The 16476-nt window shown below is 48.1% G+C and overlaps 1 protein-coding gene across 1 annotated transcript; it reads left to right on the top strand.

The window, feature by feature from the left end:
- Positions 1-7966: 7966 nt before the first annotated feature.
- TMX1 (thioredoxin related transmembrane protein 1) lies at positions 7967-15252 on the top strand. The gene is made up of 8 exons (XM_071745138.1): positions 7967-8147; positions 8262-8377; positions 9223-9268; positions 9815-9943; positions 11826-11871; positions 11954-12055; positions 13493-13562; positions 14157-15252. Exons 1-8 carry the CDS (start codon positions 8002-8004, stop codon positions 14333-14335), a joined length of 834 nt encoding a protein of 277 aa, XP_071601239.1. The 5' UTR covers positions 7967-8001; the 3' UTR covers positions 14336-15252.
- The last annotated feature ends 1224 nt before the right edge of the window (positions 15253-16476 follow it).

Genomic DNA, 16476 nt, shown 5'->3' on the forward strand with positions numbered 1-16476 from the left:
CAAAAGGGGCATTTTACAAGAAAATAGTTTTAATATCATTTCCCCTGCATGTCTTTGGAGTCCCTTAGGCTGTGCTGGCCCCAGGGACAACAGGTTTCTTGTTACTAAAATACAGCACCTGGGTTTCAATCCTTGGAACAAGGAACAACCCTCAGTTTGGTGCAAAGTGTTTAAAACCAGGAGGTCAGTGGGAATTTCCATCTGGATCTGTCTGGAGTGGGTAACTACTTGGAGGGCAGGAGATGGTCCTTTTGTGCCTGGCTCTTGAGTCTGCAAGATTATTCTCATGTTCCCAAGCTGAAATCTCACCCACTGATGTATTCCTGGCCACCTTGCAGCCTCCAAACAAATATTCTGGAAGGTTTCTGCTCCAATCAGTTCATCATTCAGTCTGGGATGAGGGAGAACAGGAAGCTTTCCTTACACAACACTAATTCCCACCCACATTTCTCTGAGCTTATCTTGTTCTTCCCTGATTTGGATCAGAAACTGGAGATTCGGTAGCTGAGGCTCAGGAAGATGCGTTTGGCTGGATGCCTTCCCATCAAAGCTGGCCAAAGTGTCCCTGCATGATGCATTTCTGACAGGAGAGGTGGTGGTGGGAGGAGCAGGAGCTCATCCAGCAGCTGTTAGGGCACAGCCCCGGGGGCTGGATGGTCTGCAAATGAAGTGGCTGCCACCAGGAGCAGAGCTTTCCTTGCAGGGCTTCTGCCAGGGAACACAGACATTGTGGGGAAACTGAAACTGAAACAACATTTCCCGAGGAAAGGAGAAACCCCACCTCAGAGCAGGGGAAGGAGGTCAGCAGGACACAGGGGAGGGGGCTGAGGAGCAGTGGGCTTTAAATATGGGAATCTTGAATTCCCTGGGTAAGGGAATTCCTCTGGGATGCAGAGTAAGGCAGAGGTCTGGAAGAAAACGAGGACATTGCTTTCTTGTTAATTCTGGGAGCCTGCTCAGCACACACCTCTGTCTGAGAGGGGCTGTGCTAATGCCCAGAAAGCCCATGAGGGCAGGTGCTGGGAGCACTTGAGGCCACGGTGGACAGAGGGAAGGCAGCTGAAAATGATGAAGATTTCTTGCCAGCTTGGATGTGAAGGGGAGAAAGACAAATGGAAGGTGCTGGAGTGGGAAATGAGTGCTTGGCATAATGCTGATTGTCCTCAGGATGTGATTGACCTTGCTGTGAGAGGGGACAGAGGATGGCAAGAAGCCAGGGAGAGAGGTGAGGGTGGGTGAGAGAGAAATGAAGAGTTGGGATGGGGTCAGGAAGAGGAAGGTTTGGAGAGAGGAGAGCAGAGGGCCACTGGTCAGTAAGAGCTGCTCTTCTTTCAAACATGGAACGAAAAAAACAGTTTTAAGGAGGTTTGAGAAGTCCTGGGTGTTAGAAAAGACAGGAGAGGGGCCTGGGGGGAGAAGCAGAGAGCAGCTTAGCTCACCCAGCAGTGAGCCCTGGTCTGCTGGAGCTCACTGGGCAGGAGCTGTGACACTTCTCCCCTCATGGGTGTCCCAACCCCAAACCAAATCTCACCTGGAAGCCCCCAGAGATGTCTCCAGACAAAAGAGGCAAAGCAGAAGAGGAAGATGAAGCTGACCAGGGCTGCCAAGAGGCCTGGCAAGAGGAGAGAGAGGTGAATCCTCAGTGAATCCTCAAGAGAGCAGAATCTCATTGACACAGCATTTAATAACCAAAAAAAAAACCAAAAAACAAACCAACCCAAAAGATATAAAAAGTATCTCAGAACAGTGCACAGAGGAGTTAAAGCAGATGAATAAACATGTTAGACAATATTAATTGTCTGAAACACAATCTGTTTGACTTTTGGTTTATAAAGATCTCTCCACTTTAGTTCCCATGGTAACTGCTGCGCAAAACCCCCCTTTTCCTCATCATCTCCAGAGAGTTTAAAGCAATTTTGTAATCCAATCAAATGTGAAGAGGAGAATTCAGTTTTGCAGTGAGAAAACTGCTGCCTAATGAGCAAACAGTGACTGGGAGAGGCCACATCTACAATTATGACCCTAGAGAGGCACTTAATTACTGAACAATTAGCAGTTACTGGGGTTTCTTAGCACATGGAGGGAAGGCTGACGGGTAGGGGTTGGGAGAAGGGCAATCCTGGGGTTTTTTAAGTCATTTTCCTGAGCCAGGAGCAGCAGCAAACCTCACTGGATTTTCAGGAGCTGGTGTGACCTGCAGTCAGGCATGGGGGGAAGCTGAGAAGCTCTTGGCTCACCCTTGAAGCTCTCCAGAAGCCAAACCCATTGCCCAGGGTCTTCTGGAGCCCGTGCCAGGACAGCTCAGGTGCTGGGGAGCAGGAGGACTTGGCTGTCAGGTTTGGTTTCCAACAGGGCTTCTCCAAGCACAGTTCCCTGGGGAAGGAGAATTCAAGGAGAATTCTCCTGTGGAAGAGGAGAATTCTGTGGAAGGAGAATTCAAGGAGAATTCTGCTAATCCTCCCCCAGCTGTGGAGGCACCAAACCTCATGGGGTTTTTGGGAAGGCAGTGGCAGCCCTGTGTGGGCTTCAGTTTGAGCAGGTAGGGGTGAATTATTTCTCCTGAGATGAAGGATTTTGCTGTAGGAGAAACCCATTGATGCAGGGGTTGTCTTCCTGGAATGCAACACAGAGCTACAGAAAAGGAATTAGCTCTTGACTTTAATTCTTCTGACACTGAAGCCCAGAAAACTCTTCTGAGTGGAATTCTAAATGCCAACTTTCCCAAAAGACCAAAGCAGGAAAGAGGCAAATAAATCAGGCAGGACCAGTTTTTTTTTTTTCTTCCTACAGCAGTACAAAACAGATCCCATGGCCTGGCTGGGATGTTCAGGGTCTTCTGTCTCACCTTGAGCTTTAGGACAATGACTTCATGTCTCCTGCCTCACATGATGACAAGCAGGAAAGCTCTTTGCATAATCTCTTGGCATTCCATAAATGCAGGCTCTCTAAATGAGGTCAGGGCTCAGCTGCTGCACCTCATCCAGGGACTGCAGAGCTTGGTCTGTGTTTGAACATAATTACCTGGCCAGCACTCTGCTGTCTCCAAGTGGTCCTCCAAAAGGTCAGCCCTGGGCAGGCAGCTCTGCTCCTACTGCTGCTTCATCTGGTTTGTTGTTCAGGATGTGAGCAGGATGTGGAAAGGTACTTAGAAAAAAAAAAATAAAAAGAGAAGAGATGGAGAATTGCAGCTGGTTCAGTTGGATCCCATTTTAAGTCTAGAGAAATGAACATTCTGGAAAAAAAATAATAAAAAAAAAAAGATGGAGAATTGCAGCTGGTTCAGTTTGATCCCATTTTAAGTCTAGAGAAATGAACATTCTGGAAAAAAAAAAAAAAAAAAAAAAAAGAGATGGAGAATTACAGCTGGTTCAATTTGATCACATTCCAAGTCTAGAGAATTGAACATTCTGGAAAAAAAAAAAGAGATGGAGAATTACAGCTGGTTCAGTTTGATCCCATTTTAAGTCTAGAGAAATGAACATTCTGGAAAAAAAAAAAAAGAGATGGAGAATTGCAGCTGGTTCGATTTGATCCCATTTCAAGTCTAGAGAAATGAACATTCTGGAAAAAAAAAAAAGAAAAATTATGAAAAGAGTGGGTGAATTAATGGGGAATTCTTAAAATGTTTTTGACCATTTACAGAACAGGTTGCATTTGGAAAATTTGTTCATCTCTGCTTTTAAGTGTGGGGAAAACACTGAGGCATTCAAGCAGCTCAGGGTTTTTATGTTTGTTTTTCCTTTTCAGCTCAAAAGAAAACCCAAAGGAAGCAGAGACTTTCTACTCCCACTCCTACCTTTTGGACCTGCTTTTCTGAGGCGTGGATGCCATCAGGAGAAGGAGGATTTCTTGATCACAGAGGCGTTTTTTGCTTTATCATCTTTCATCCTCTATCAAAACCAAACAGCTCTGTGGGCAGGAGAACTCATCAGCCTTGTTTGTTGGGCTCAGTGCCTCATGCTGAACATCCCCTTGTCTGACAAGTGGTTTTGCCAACTGAAGTTTTTCCTCTGGTTCAGATCCTCACAATTCCCTCTCCCCTCTGGCAAGCAATAATCTGGGCTTGTGCTTCTTGTGCCTCAGTACTGCTCACTCTAAGGGAACAACTCTTTGCACGAAGCTTGGAGACTTGGTGGCTTTTAACCTCAACCTGGTCGAAAATGCTGAGCAGGGAAAGCCTGAAGTCTGACCACGAAATCCCCTTTACCTCAGCTCCTGAGAAAAACAACCTAGAAACACGAGTAGGAGCGTTCCTAGAGAAGGAAAAAAATCCCCCACGGTAAGACACTGAAAGGTGAGAGGGTGCTGCTTCTGGCAGGAAGAGCCGTGGAATTTCTCTGCGGGTTTTCTTTGCAACCTTCAGGCTCTTCCCCGCTCAGAAGCAGCCTCAACTCTGCCACTGTGTGGCAGCCCTGGGAAAGAACATTAAAAAAAAAATAAATAAAGCACTAACCAGTGAAAAAAATCAGCTCGCCAGTGCAGAGCTCACCCTCCCGGGTGGGAAAGCTCCGGTTCTGCGCTGTGGGGTCGGTTTTACAGCCAGGTATTCTCTGACCTCCAGCACCAGAACTTGGTCCCACCAGAGTAAGTGTTTTGCAGAACCATTTGGGGCTTGCTCAGGACACTGGTGGGGTTCTGGCCAAAGGAAGGCTGTGGGCAGCCTGGCTGTGCTCTGTGTTTTCACCTTTTCATCCTCTTTTCCCCTTTGGGTGATGGTGGAATTGGAGGCTGATGGTGGCTGTGAAGTCTGGAGAGGCTGATCCCAGCAGATCCCAGCAGATAAATAAAGCTCCTCCTTCCTCAAACACTGAAGTTTAACACCAGCACAGCACCTCCAGCAGGCAGGACCATGCCTCCTTCTGGTTTCTGTGCCTGAGGGGGTGTGGAGAAACTCTGCAACAAGAGAGAATATTAAGCACCTGAAGTAAAACTTCTTTAACGTGTGCTGACCCACAGTTTAACTCCCACCACCCATGCCTGGAAGCCCAAGGATCCCTTGTTAGATCCAAGACTAAGCAGACTCCACAGTGGCCTTGGGAGACTCCTCAAGTTGGCCAAGATCAGTGCCACGAGGCTCTGCAGCTTTGTGAACATAAAAATATCTGGTGGTGCTCCCAGGGAGGAGTTTCAAACCTCTGAAGAAACACAAAGGTAAAAAGAGAACTGGGCTGCAGTGACTTCTGGATGAAACCAGTCCTCTCCTTCCACCTTCAGCTCATTTCTGAGGGTGACTCATGAGTCAGTCATACAGCAAGAGTTTTATTTTTTTTTTCCCTACAAATTTCACACCAGCAATAAAAGGGCAGGCACAAAGGAAGGGAAAAGGAGCTGCCCAGAGAGGTGGGAGATGCCCCATTCCTGGAAACATTCCAAGTCAGGTTGGATGGGGCTCTGAGCAACCTGGTCTGGCTGGAGATGTCCCACTGGGTGATTTTTCAAGGTCCCTTCCTGCTCAAACCATTCTGAAATTCCATGATCAGGAGCTGTGGTCATTTCTTAAGGTCATTCAGAGCCATCTCACGTTTACTTGGTTATTAAATCTCTTTATTCTACTCTGAACCTTTAGAAGCTGTGGCAGACATCTCCATCCAGCTTGGGAGGGCTGAGGTGAAGAGTCTGGAGTCTTTAAAAAGCTTTGGCCAAGGCTTTCGTGTCCTCACACGCCTCAAAACTTTACAAAGAAAGACAATGTCATAATAACAGAGATAAAAAGTAATTCACAGAGGTCATTACCCTTAAAATAATGACTGAAGCTGAGTGAGGGAGAAGTGAAGTCATAGTTTTCAGGGTCTTTCAAGCTGGTGTGCCTTTGAAGCTGCTCTTTATTTGCAGTGAATGCCTGCCAGCTCCTTTCTGCTCCAGCCTGGGAGCATGAAATGGTAAAATAATTTCTTCTGCCTCCCAGTTCCACGTGTGCCTTTCCTTGCAGGAGGGACTCATCCCAGAAGAGCTCTCCTGTGGTGCTGCAATCACTTCTGTTGCTGCCTCTACACCACCCTGGTTTTTCCTCTTTTGTTAACCTGGATGAAAACAAATTCACCCTCTGTGCAGTCATCCTTGTGGATGCACCAGAGAAAGGAACATTTAATTATCCTCTTATTCAACATGAGTAAAAGGTTGGATCATGCTTCTTGCCACTTCCCTTGGCAGGCAGATCAGACCTGACCTCAGAGCTACACGTGAACACAACACATTGGTTTCTGCACTTGTTCTGCAGCCCAATGGCAACCTGGGCTGGCTCAGGACCAGCGTGGCCAGCAGGTCCAGGGAAGGGATTCTGCCCCTGTGCTCAGCCCTGGGGAGGCCACAGCTTGAGTCCTGTGTCCAGTTCTGGGCCCCTCAGCTCAGGAAGGAGATTGAGGTGCTGGAGCAGGTCCAGAGAAGAGCAAGGAGGCTGGGAAGGGATCCAGCACAAGTCCTGTGAGGAAGGGCTGAGGGAGCTGGGGGTGTTGAGGCTGGAGAAGAGGAGGCTCAGGGGAGACCTCATCACTCTCTCCAACTCCCTGAAAGGAGGTTGGAGCCAGGGGGGGGTTGGGCTCTTTTCCCAGGCAACTCTCAGCAAGACAAGAGGGCACAAGAGGTCTCAAGTTGTGCCAGGGGAGGTTTAGGTTGGACATTAGAAAGAATTTCTTTCTGGAGAGGGTGCTCAGCCATTGGAATGAGCTGCCCAGGGAAGGGGTGGATTCTCCATCCCTGGAGATATTTCAAAAGAGCCTGGATGTGGCACTCAGTGCCATGGGCTGGGAACTGCAGTGGGAGTGGATCAAGGGTTGGACTCGATGATCTCTGAGGTCCCTTCCAACCCAATTCTATGATTCTATGATCTTAAATGATCAGGATGTGTCCTGCTGCCCTGGAGACATCTCCCCTCATTACTGCTGCAAACCAGAGGTATCCTTGGGTCATCAATAACTAATTTCAAAAAAATTCAATTGGGATGAAAACAGATTGGCAGTGGGAATGCTGGTAGTGGGGATTTATTACTGAACCCTGAGTCAATGAGTAACAAACTTCATCAAGCCCTCATTAATGCTGCTTCTGCAGAACATACACATTGTACTGTAGAGATACTGCCAAAACTGGGGGGGGGGAAAAAAAGTCAAACCCAAAGGGTGATTTATTCTTTTTCCTGCTGTGCCCTAATGGCTGCTCCAGCTGCCAAGGCCTTAAGTGGTGGGATGCAAAATTATGGACTACCCTTGAAAGGTGGAAAAAATGATCCAAGCAAAAAAGGGAAGGGACACAACCATAGCTGCTGCTGATCGAGGGTTGGAGGAACCTTTGTGGCAGAGGAACTACCTGCATATGGAATAAAAAGACACGTTCCTTCTCTCCTAAAGGTGCTGACTGACTGCAGTGGGATACTGTGGGATTTGCCTGCTCATTACCATTCACCTTTTTTCCTGACTTTTGCTGGAGAACAAAGTGCTCAGATCTTCAGTTCCTTCCTGACCGAGGTGACTCAGGGGAGAGAGCAGCAGGGCCTGGAAGGAGGGGAAGCCCTTTTCCCATCACCTCGTACAGCACTTTCCTCACACAACTCCCTCAGAACTCTCTCCCCGGGAGGAAACGGAGCACAGGCCTGGGAATAAGCACCGGGTTATCTGCGGCTGGTTCCGCTCCGGCCTGGCCCTTCTCCCTAAGGCTGCGGGAGGGAGGAAAGAATCGCTCCCTGGGCACGGAGAGCAGGCGACCTATGCTGAGAGACTCCTGTGGAGCCGCCTAGGAACAAACAGGGAGGAACAAACAACATTTTTCCACACATCCCGAGGCAAAACCGGAGCCTCCCGCCCCGCAACCGCCCTGAGGCCCCTCTGAGGAACGCAGCGGCGGGACCCTCTGTGGCGGTGACGTCATAGAAGGCGGCGCTCCCCATTGGCTGATCTCCGCGCAACCCGGTTTTCTATTGGCTGCGACGCGCCCTGGTCCCGCCCCCGAGGCGTTCCCCTCCGGGAGGCGGTGGGCGGGGCGTGAGAGGGGGAGGCGGAAGCGGGCGGGAAGATGGCGGCGGCAGCCCCGGTGTGTGGGGTGCGGGCCCTGCTCTGCTTGGCGCTGGTCGGCACGGCGCTGGGCAAACGCAGCCCCGTGAAGGTGCTGTCTGACGGCATGTGGCGGGAGCTGCTTCAGGGAGAGTGGATGGTGGAGTTGTGAGTTGTGGAGGGGCCGGGGGGTGAGGCGGGATTGAGTTGAGGGGAGGGTTGGAGGGGAGGGGGGGGGGGGTGTTGCCTCGTTCCTGACAGACTTGTGCTCTCTCCCCACAGCTATGCCCCTTGGTGTCCCGCCTGCCAGAACCTCCAGCCCGAGTGGGAGAAGTTTGCCGAGTGGGGGGAGGATCTGGAGGTGAACATTGCCAAGGTGGATGTCACGGAGCAGCCGGGTGAGTCTGGTGGGGGGGAAATGTGTGTATGGGGGGGGGGGGGGGCTCGGCCTTCTGGGCGGCTCCGGGAGGTGCGAGCTACGTGGGTGATAAAATACATGGTCAACAGGAGTAATAAAGAGCTTTTTTGTTTTTTCCCCCGATCTCGACCTTAGGTAGGTTGGGTGGATGAGTTCAGAGGCCTCTGCAGCCTCAGTGGTGCTGTCTGGTTGCTGTGTGTAGGCCAAAGGGTCTGCGGTTATAGATGAAGGAAACAAAGAGGTTTCTCAAGCAAGTGGGTTGGAGGATTTGAAGATTTTTCACCTTATTTTTAAAGCATCATGCAGACCAAAAAAAAAAAAAAAAAAAAAATAGTGTTTTCAGCCTTCCCTGTAGCAGTACCTCCCATTGCTGGCAAAAAGGGAGTGCAAGCTGAAGCTCATTTCTCTTACCTGCCCTCCTGTATGTGTGGGGTTTCTAAAAGTGACCTTCTCCATGCTGGTACTTTTCTCCAAATTCCTGTAAGAACTTCTGAAGTTTGTCTTCTCTGGGTTTATTTTCTGCCAGGCCTGGAGGCTGCAGCCCCTGTGGGGGAGGGAGAGCAGCTCCCCCTGCACAGCCACAGCCAGGAGAGTCAGGAGGGAGAGTTATCCCCAGAGATCTTTTTCCCCATGCAGAAACTTCTCACCTGGGGTGCCAGGAGCCTTTCTTCTCCACTCTGTGGTGCTCTGGTGTGCACAAGTTTGTATTTGGTCACAGAGATTGGTTCCTGGGAGCAGCTGGTTTTGTTTTGGTGGATGGTAACACTTGTTGCCTCTTCTTTCTTGTGTGCTCTACTTTTTCTGAAAATAATTCTCTCCTTACAGGATTAAGTGGACGATTTATCATCACAGCTCTTCCCACCATCTACCAGTAAGTATGCAATGCAGCAGGATTTTTGGGTAGAGAGAGAACATTTTTTTTCCTTTTTTTTTTTATTGTTTTTTTGAGGGGAAATGAATGAGCTTTACCACGCTCTTTAAGAACATAGTTTACTTTACACAGAGACAGCCACTGTCTTGCCTGCTGTGACCTGGCTGGGTGTTTTTTTTTTTTTTTCTTATCCCTTCAGGCCTCATTTATTTGTTGTTTCTTTTCCTGGATGTTTCTGTTTTGCAATCTCTGTAGGCTGAGCTTAATGCAGTCGTGTGGCAAGTGCATTAGGAAGATCATTATCTTTTTCCTATGGAATGGCAAGCTAGAGGCTGGCCAAGATACACATGGAGTCAGGGCTCTTGGAAATCCTTGGAGCCAAGGGTCTTGGAAGACATTTCAGGGCCAGGATCATCTTAAGCAAAGTAAAAGTGAAAAAAAAAAATATAAATTAAGAAGCTAGGGAAGGTGATGGGAGGAAAGCTGGTGAGTGGAAACAAATGCTGCATGCTTGGACTGGCTGAAATAAAGGACTTTGTTTTACAGCTGTAAAGATGGAGAGTTCAGGAGGTACCAGGGTGCAAGGACAAAAGCTGATTTCATCAATTTCATCAGTGAGAAGGAATGGAAATCCATTGAACCTGTTTCATCTTGGTTTGGTCCTTCCTCTTTCCTGTAAGTTTGGGTGTCTTGTTTTGTAGGATGTGCTGGGGCAGGTCCTGAGCTGGGGCACCTCTGGGTGCAAACTTTACTTTGAGCCTGCAAAGAGTTGTAGGTGGGTGCATGGCTTCCCTAAAATCCTGCAGGGTGGTAACACTTGGAAGTTGTGCTGATTCTTCATGTTCTGTGGTTATAGAGCAGAAAGAAAGATGCTGTGCCTGGCTCAGTGCCAGGAAATTTGCAATAAAAAGTGGAAAATAATCATAGAATCATAGAATTGGCTGGGTTGGAAGGGACCTCAGAGCTCATCAAGTCCAACCCTTGATCCACTCCCACTGCAGTTCCCAGCCCATGGCACTGAGTGCCACATCCAGGCTCTTTGGAAATATCTCCAGGGATGGAGAATCCACCCCTTCCCTGGGCAGCCCATTCCAATGGCTGAGCACCCTCTCCAGAAAGAAATTCTTTCTCATGTCCAACCTAAACCTCCCCTGGCACAACTTGAGACCTCTTGTGCCCTCTTGTCTTGCTGAGAGTTGCCTGGGAGCAGAGCCCAACCCCCCCCTGGCTCCAACCTCCTTTCAGGGAGTTGGAGAGAGTGATGAGGTCTCCCCTGAGCCTCCTCTTCTCCAGCCTCAACACCCCCAGCTCCCTCAGCCCTTCCTCACAGGACTTGTGCTGGATCCCTTCCCAGCCTCCTTGCTCTTCTCTGGACCTGCTCCAGCACCTCAATCTCCTTCCTGAGCTGAGGGGCCCAGAACTGGACACAGGACTCGAGGTGTGGCCTCCCCAGGGCTGAGCACAGGGGCAGAATCCCTTCCCTGGACCTGCTGGCCACGCTGTTCCTGAGCCAGCCCAGGATGCCATTGGCCTTCTTGGCCACCTGGGCACACTGCTGGCTCCTCTTCAGCTTCCTGGCAATCCAGACTCCCAGGTCAAATGTAGCAGTGCTTTCTATTTTGTGGCTTTCAAGTGCTTTTGGGTGTTGCTGCTTGTGCTGTGTGGTGGTTTCAGAGTGGTTTAGGAGCTGTGTGTGATAAAGCTTGTCTGGGATATCACTGATTGAGGCAAATGAGTCCAATTTCATGATTTTTCTTCTGTTTGTCCAAGCAGTGAGGGCTGAAAACCCCTCTGTGCTGCCTGCACTGTGCTGTAGCAGTGTTCAGGTTATGAAGTGTTCTGTTGGGCTGAAATTGTACAGTTTTGGGGGCTCTTTTGGGAAGCTCAGCATTGTTACTTTGTAGACTGGCAGTGCTAGTAAAGTGTTCACACTCTGTGATTAAATTTCTACACAATATTAGCCCACACCCAGAAATATGTGAATCAGGGTGACTGTTTAAGGGTTAAGAAGTCTTCTATCAGGAATTTGCAGGGTCAGCTCCAATTTTTGTCCACTTTTCTCTAAAATACAGCTAAACTGCAGTGTCTGAAGATCCCTCAGTTCTTGTATAACCTGATATTTTTTTAACTAGGGTTTTTTTTTTTTTTGTGTGTGTGTGTTAAGATGTCCAAATGCTTAATTGTTAATGTCTTTAGAATAGAGTTCCAGCTGGCTGCTCATCAACTGTGGCTCCAAATATAACTTAGAACATAAACAAAAGTGACAGAAATTCAGATGCCAGCAGGAACAGGTTGAGGAATTTGTGAATTTATGGTTCATCCATGTGTGGAACAGGATAGAGACTCTGGCTGGGGGTGAAAGTGGCTTTGTGGGGGAATGAGAGGTTACTGAACTAAAAGAAAAGACAGAAGAAGAAAACCAAAGTAGTTCAAAGGGAAACCAGGGGCAGAAAGTTGTTCAGCATAGGGCTAAATATTGATAGGTCAGGCAAATCAGAAGATAGAGGCATGTGACTGCCTTAAAGATGTTTCCAGTCACTCTTTTCTTTTGTTTCAGGATGAGCAGCACCTCAGCTTTGTTTCAGCTGTCAATGTGGATCAGGGTGAGTGTTTCAATCTCTGTTTTATCTCCACAGAAGTGATACCCAGCTGTCCCTGAGCTGACTCTCCTGTCTTTTATTCCAGCACTGCCATGGGTACTTAACAGAACACGTTGGGATTCCTGTCTGGGGCTCATATGCTGTTTTTGCCTTGGCAACTCTCTTCTCAGGACTGATACTGGGACTTGTAAGTGAAAAATTGAACCAGCTTGGTTGGTGGCTGCTCTGCCTGATGCTGATGTCTTCTTGGCCTCAGAGGACAAGTTGCTCTCTGAGTACCCAGCCCCCTGAGCTGGAAAACAGGGAGCAGAATGAAGCCCCCATCATTCAAGGGAAGGGGTTAGTGAGCTGCTGCACCACTTTAGGCACACAGGGACTGAGGGAGCTGGGGGTGTTGATCCTGGAGCAGAGGAGGCTGAGGGGAGACCTTCTGGCTCTCTGCAAGCCCCTGAGAGGAGGTTGGAGCCAGGGGGGGTCGGGCTCTGCTCCCAAGGAACAAGGGATGGGAGAAGAGGAAAGAGCCTCAAGTTGTGCCAGGGGAGGTTTAGGTTGGAGCTGGGGAAGAATTTCTCCCTGGAAAGGGTTGTCAGGGCCTGGACATCCCCTTTCCCCATCCCAGTCCCTTTCCCCATCCCAGTCCCTTTCCCCATCCCAGTCCCTTTCCCCATCCCAGTCCCTTTCCCCATCCCAGTCCCTTTCCCCATCCCAGTCCCTTTCCCCATCCCAGTCCCTTTCCCCATCCCAGTCCCTTTCCCCATCCCAATCCCTTTCCCCATCCCAATCCCTATCCCCATCCCAATCCCTATCCCCATCCCCATCCCTTTCCCCATCCCCTTAGTGGTGGCCTTAGCAGTGCTGGGTGAGCAGTTGGACCTGATGATCTTAAAAGGTTTTTTCCGCCCAAAATGATCCCATTATTCCAGTCCAGGAATGGAAATTCCAAGGGAGGTTTGGGTTGGAGCTGGGGAACAATTTCTTCCAGGCTGCCCAGGGCAGGGCTGGAGTCCCCATCATCCCTGGAGGGGTTTCAGAGCCCTGGAGATGTGGGGATGAGGGACATGGGGCAGGGGTGGCCTGGGCACTGCTGGGGGAAGGGTTGGATCTGATGATCTTAAAGGTCTTTCCCAACCAAAATAATTTATGGATTCTCTAAGTTTTTGTCACAACCCCTTGGGACACACCAGGCTGCTTCCCCTCTGGGGATGCTGAGTGGGAAGCAGCTCTGGAACCAGACATCCCCCTGAGGTCCCCAGCCCTCCCTGCCTGTGCAGAGGACACCCCAACAAAAGCCACACAACAACTCTGTTTGCCCAGGAGCACTGAAAGGGCACCGAGAGGCAGAAGCTCCAGATCTCTGGTCTCCTTTCCTGTTATCCCAGTTGGGAGCAGAGCAATGGGGCCCAGCACAAGGCAGGAAGGAACAAGGAGCTGCTGGCTGTGGTTTAACACCAGGTCCTGCAGGAAGGAGCACTGTTTGCCCAGGAGCACTGAAAGGGCACTGAAAAAGCCACTGAAAGCTGGGGGAACAGCACTTCACCTTCAAGGTCTTTTTCAACCCAAATGATTCTGTGATTCTAAGGTGCAGGATGTCTGGAGGTTTAAACTTGTCTGTCTTTGCTTTCAGATCATGGTGTTCTTAGCAGACTGTATCTGTCCATCCAAAAGGCACAGAGCTCCACAGTACCCACATTCAAGTAAGGCTGCTGCATGCTCCTGATGTAGTGAAGCTCTTTGGTAAATGTGATTAAATAAAGATGAGTTTGAGGCTTGTGTCTGCAGGACATGAGACCTGGGGTGTAGCTTTATACTTCTGATCAGTGCTCTGCTCTTCCTGCAGCTGTTTGCCCTGAGGGCTGATATGGGTTTGTATTTAGCTAAAACTAAACTAGTTTACAGATTTTAAAATTTTTTTTAGGAGGTAGACAGCTGTCTTTAAAGCATTTTCATACCTGCAAGATACAAGACTCTATGTGCAGGGAGATGGAGGTTTTGAGTAGAGCTCTCAGAGTTGCTAAGCTGGGGCTTGCTTTAGTTTTAGGGGCAAAATAAGGATCTAAAAGTGAACCTGCATTTTTGTGGGTAGTAAATGATTCAGTTTGGGGGTCAGTCTCTGGAATTTTTTGAGGTAATCTTGAAAAGTTATAGGAGAACATTAAGATGCTGGTTTCTGGTTTAAAGTGGATTAAATTAATTAAAATCCTGTGCTGGGCTGTGGTGTTTAACAACTGAACTTCACGTTGTAATGCTTATTTATGGGTTTATGCATGTTTTCTTTTTTTTTCCTGCAGGAAAGCTAGCTCCAGAGTCAGCTCAGCTGCTGAAAAAGCTGGATGAGGAGCAGGAGGCAGATGAGGAGGACATCTCAGATGATGAAACAGAGAGTCAAGAGGTGCCTGACAAAGACTCCTCACCCCACACCGTGAGGCAGCGTCCTGTCAACCCTGCTGCTGCAGTGGAGAAATCTTAGTGGGAGTTGCCTGCAGGGTGAGTGGTGGAGTCACCACCTCAAAAAGAAGATAAATGTCAGAACCTGCAGCTTGAAGAGAAGGATGACTCCTGTCCTGGTAACACTGATGCATTTCATCAATTCAGAAAAACAAAACAAAGCAAAAGAATGCCTGGTTGGCATCAGGTATTTGAAAGTAAAACATCCTGTTGAAAACAGCTGAAACTTCTGTCAGTGTGTGGAGAAGGGCCAAGAAATAATTTATGTGGCTTCTTGAATGACTTGTTCCAGAGGGATTATTTTTTTTAAATAGAAAATAAATCAGTGTACTTGTGTTAGGGAACATTAGCAAGGAGTATGCACTGTGCTGTTGGCTGTTTAAAGCAGCCAGGAAGGTTTCTCAGCATAAATCTAGTTTTGCTCTGAAGAAATGCTGAGGGGAAAAGTTCCTTTCAATTATGTGACATATTCCAGGCTTTTTTCTGTGACAAAAAACTGCTTTCTGCCATGACAGTGAGTGCTACAAACCCCACCCCCCTCAGTCTTTCTCCTTCCAAAGAGATAAAAGTTCCTGTCTTCACTTAGAGGAACAAAAGTTGACCTCTGAACAAAATCTGGGGAGCTGCTCTCAGCCATCCTCCCAGGTGGGAATTCCCACAAGCTGTGTGGTGTGGATTCCCTGGCTGACCCAGAAACCTGCTCTTGGCATTGATTTCTTGTAGGAAAGGCTGCAAAAAGCCATAGGAGCTTCTCAGTGAAGTGTTTTTCTAGAAAAAAAGTAGCACCTGTAGTCTTGTTTTGTCTCAGTGACTCAGATTGGGAATAGTTTACATGCAGGGTCCTCTGCTGAGTACAAATCCTCCCTGTTCCTTTTGCTGGCTGGCAGGAGGACTCTGCTTATTTTTAATACATTACCCCTGATTTCTGCTTAATTCTTTCTTTAAAAAAAAAAAAACCCAACACCCACCCTTTAGTCCACTGTTTTCTCTGTGTTGTTTTCACTCTGTTTTTAAAAAAAATAATACACACATGCAGGGGGCCAGTGTTACCTTGTGTGGCTTGCAAGGAATTTTCCATAGTCCTGTAGGGAATTCCCAAAGTCTTGGCAAGGGAAGGGTTATCCCAATGCTGAGCACACTTAGGTTTTTGGACAAGCCTGTTCTTGCTGGGGTGTTTTGGTTGGGTTTCTTTCCAGTCCTGCTTTGGTTTGAAGTTGTTTGCAGCACTGGCAGGTGGTAAATCCTGTCCAATAGGAGAAAACTAGGAAAGTTGTTGATGTTTGGCTGCAGCCAGACTTTCCTCCTGATTGTTGTGGAGACAGAGCAATAATAAGGAGCTCAAAGTTAACTTGGGATGTGAGGGAAATACTGGAGAGGGAAATACTCAGAATTCTTGCAGGCCCAATCAGCTTGTAAAGGAACACACCGTGTTCTGTCTCAGCCTTGAATGCTTCCTTTTAAGTTGGGTTTTAAGTGTATGATTTTCATAGATTTTAATTCATCCTCTGTGCTATGAATTGGGGGGAAAAAAGTGATTCAGGTACCAGATACCTGAGTGTGAATCTTCTGGGATGTTCTCAGCTGAGTGAGTTGTGTGAGATGTCCTGGAGCTTCTTCCTTTGACTTTTTTGTTGTGAATTTTGGTGCTCTGGGCTGACTTTACCATGTCAGTGCTGGATTTTGTGTTAGGAAGCTAAAAACCAAGCTTGAAAGGGTCCTTTTGGTTAAAATCTGGGTGAAATTCCTGTCATTTTTCAATACCACACTTTCCTGGTTTTCAAATCAAGACCACTGTGTGCCAGAAATGCCCTTAAGGTGTTGGGCTTGTGGAATTGCCTTAAATTCTCTCTAAGTTTTGATCTTGGCCTTTGTCACTGGTAAAATAAAGCAATAAATGGGTGAGGCACTGAGGAGGAGGAGTGGTAGCACTGTCTTTGATGAACCAGGGGTTTGGAGAGGGCTTGGGAAGACAGGGGTCTGAAATGCTGGTGGTAGGGAGAACTCTTGACTTGCTCTAAAAGCTGAACTATCTGGGCTGACTCCACTTGCATTATATTTAAAAGTAGCTGCTGCAAATGCAGGTTTTTCTAATTTTTCAGCTCCTTTAAAGCTGTGCAAAATAGAATCTACTGCTAACTTTTGGCTAATTTTCATTTTAAAAGA

The sequence above is a fragment of the Heliangelus exortis genome, chromosome 5, assembly GCF_036169615.1.
Source record: "Heliangelus exortis chromosome 5, bHelExo1.hap1, whole genome shotgun sequence".
NCBI lineage: Eukaryota > Metazoa > Chordata > Aves > Apodiformes > Trochilidae > Heliangelus > Heliangelus exortis.

What these genes read in the sequence shown, in the direction of transcription:
- TMX1 (XM_071745138.1), top strand. Translation starts at nt 8,002, where the DNA reads ATGGCGGCGGCAGCCCCGGTGTGTGGGGTGCGGGCCCTGCTCTGCTTG. An exon ending in GGATGTCACGGAGCAGCCGG is followed by an intron (nt 8,378 to 9,222) that starts GTGAGTCTGGTG and finishes CTCTCCTTACAG; the next exon opens with GATTAAGTGGACGATTTATC. An exon ending in GCTCTTCCCACCATCTACCA is followed by an intron (nt 9,269 to 9,814) that starts GTAAGTATGCAA and finishes TTTGTTTTACAG; the next exon opens with CTGTAAAGATGGAGAGTTCA.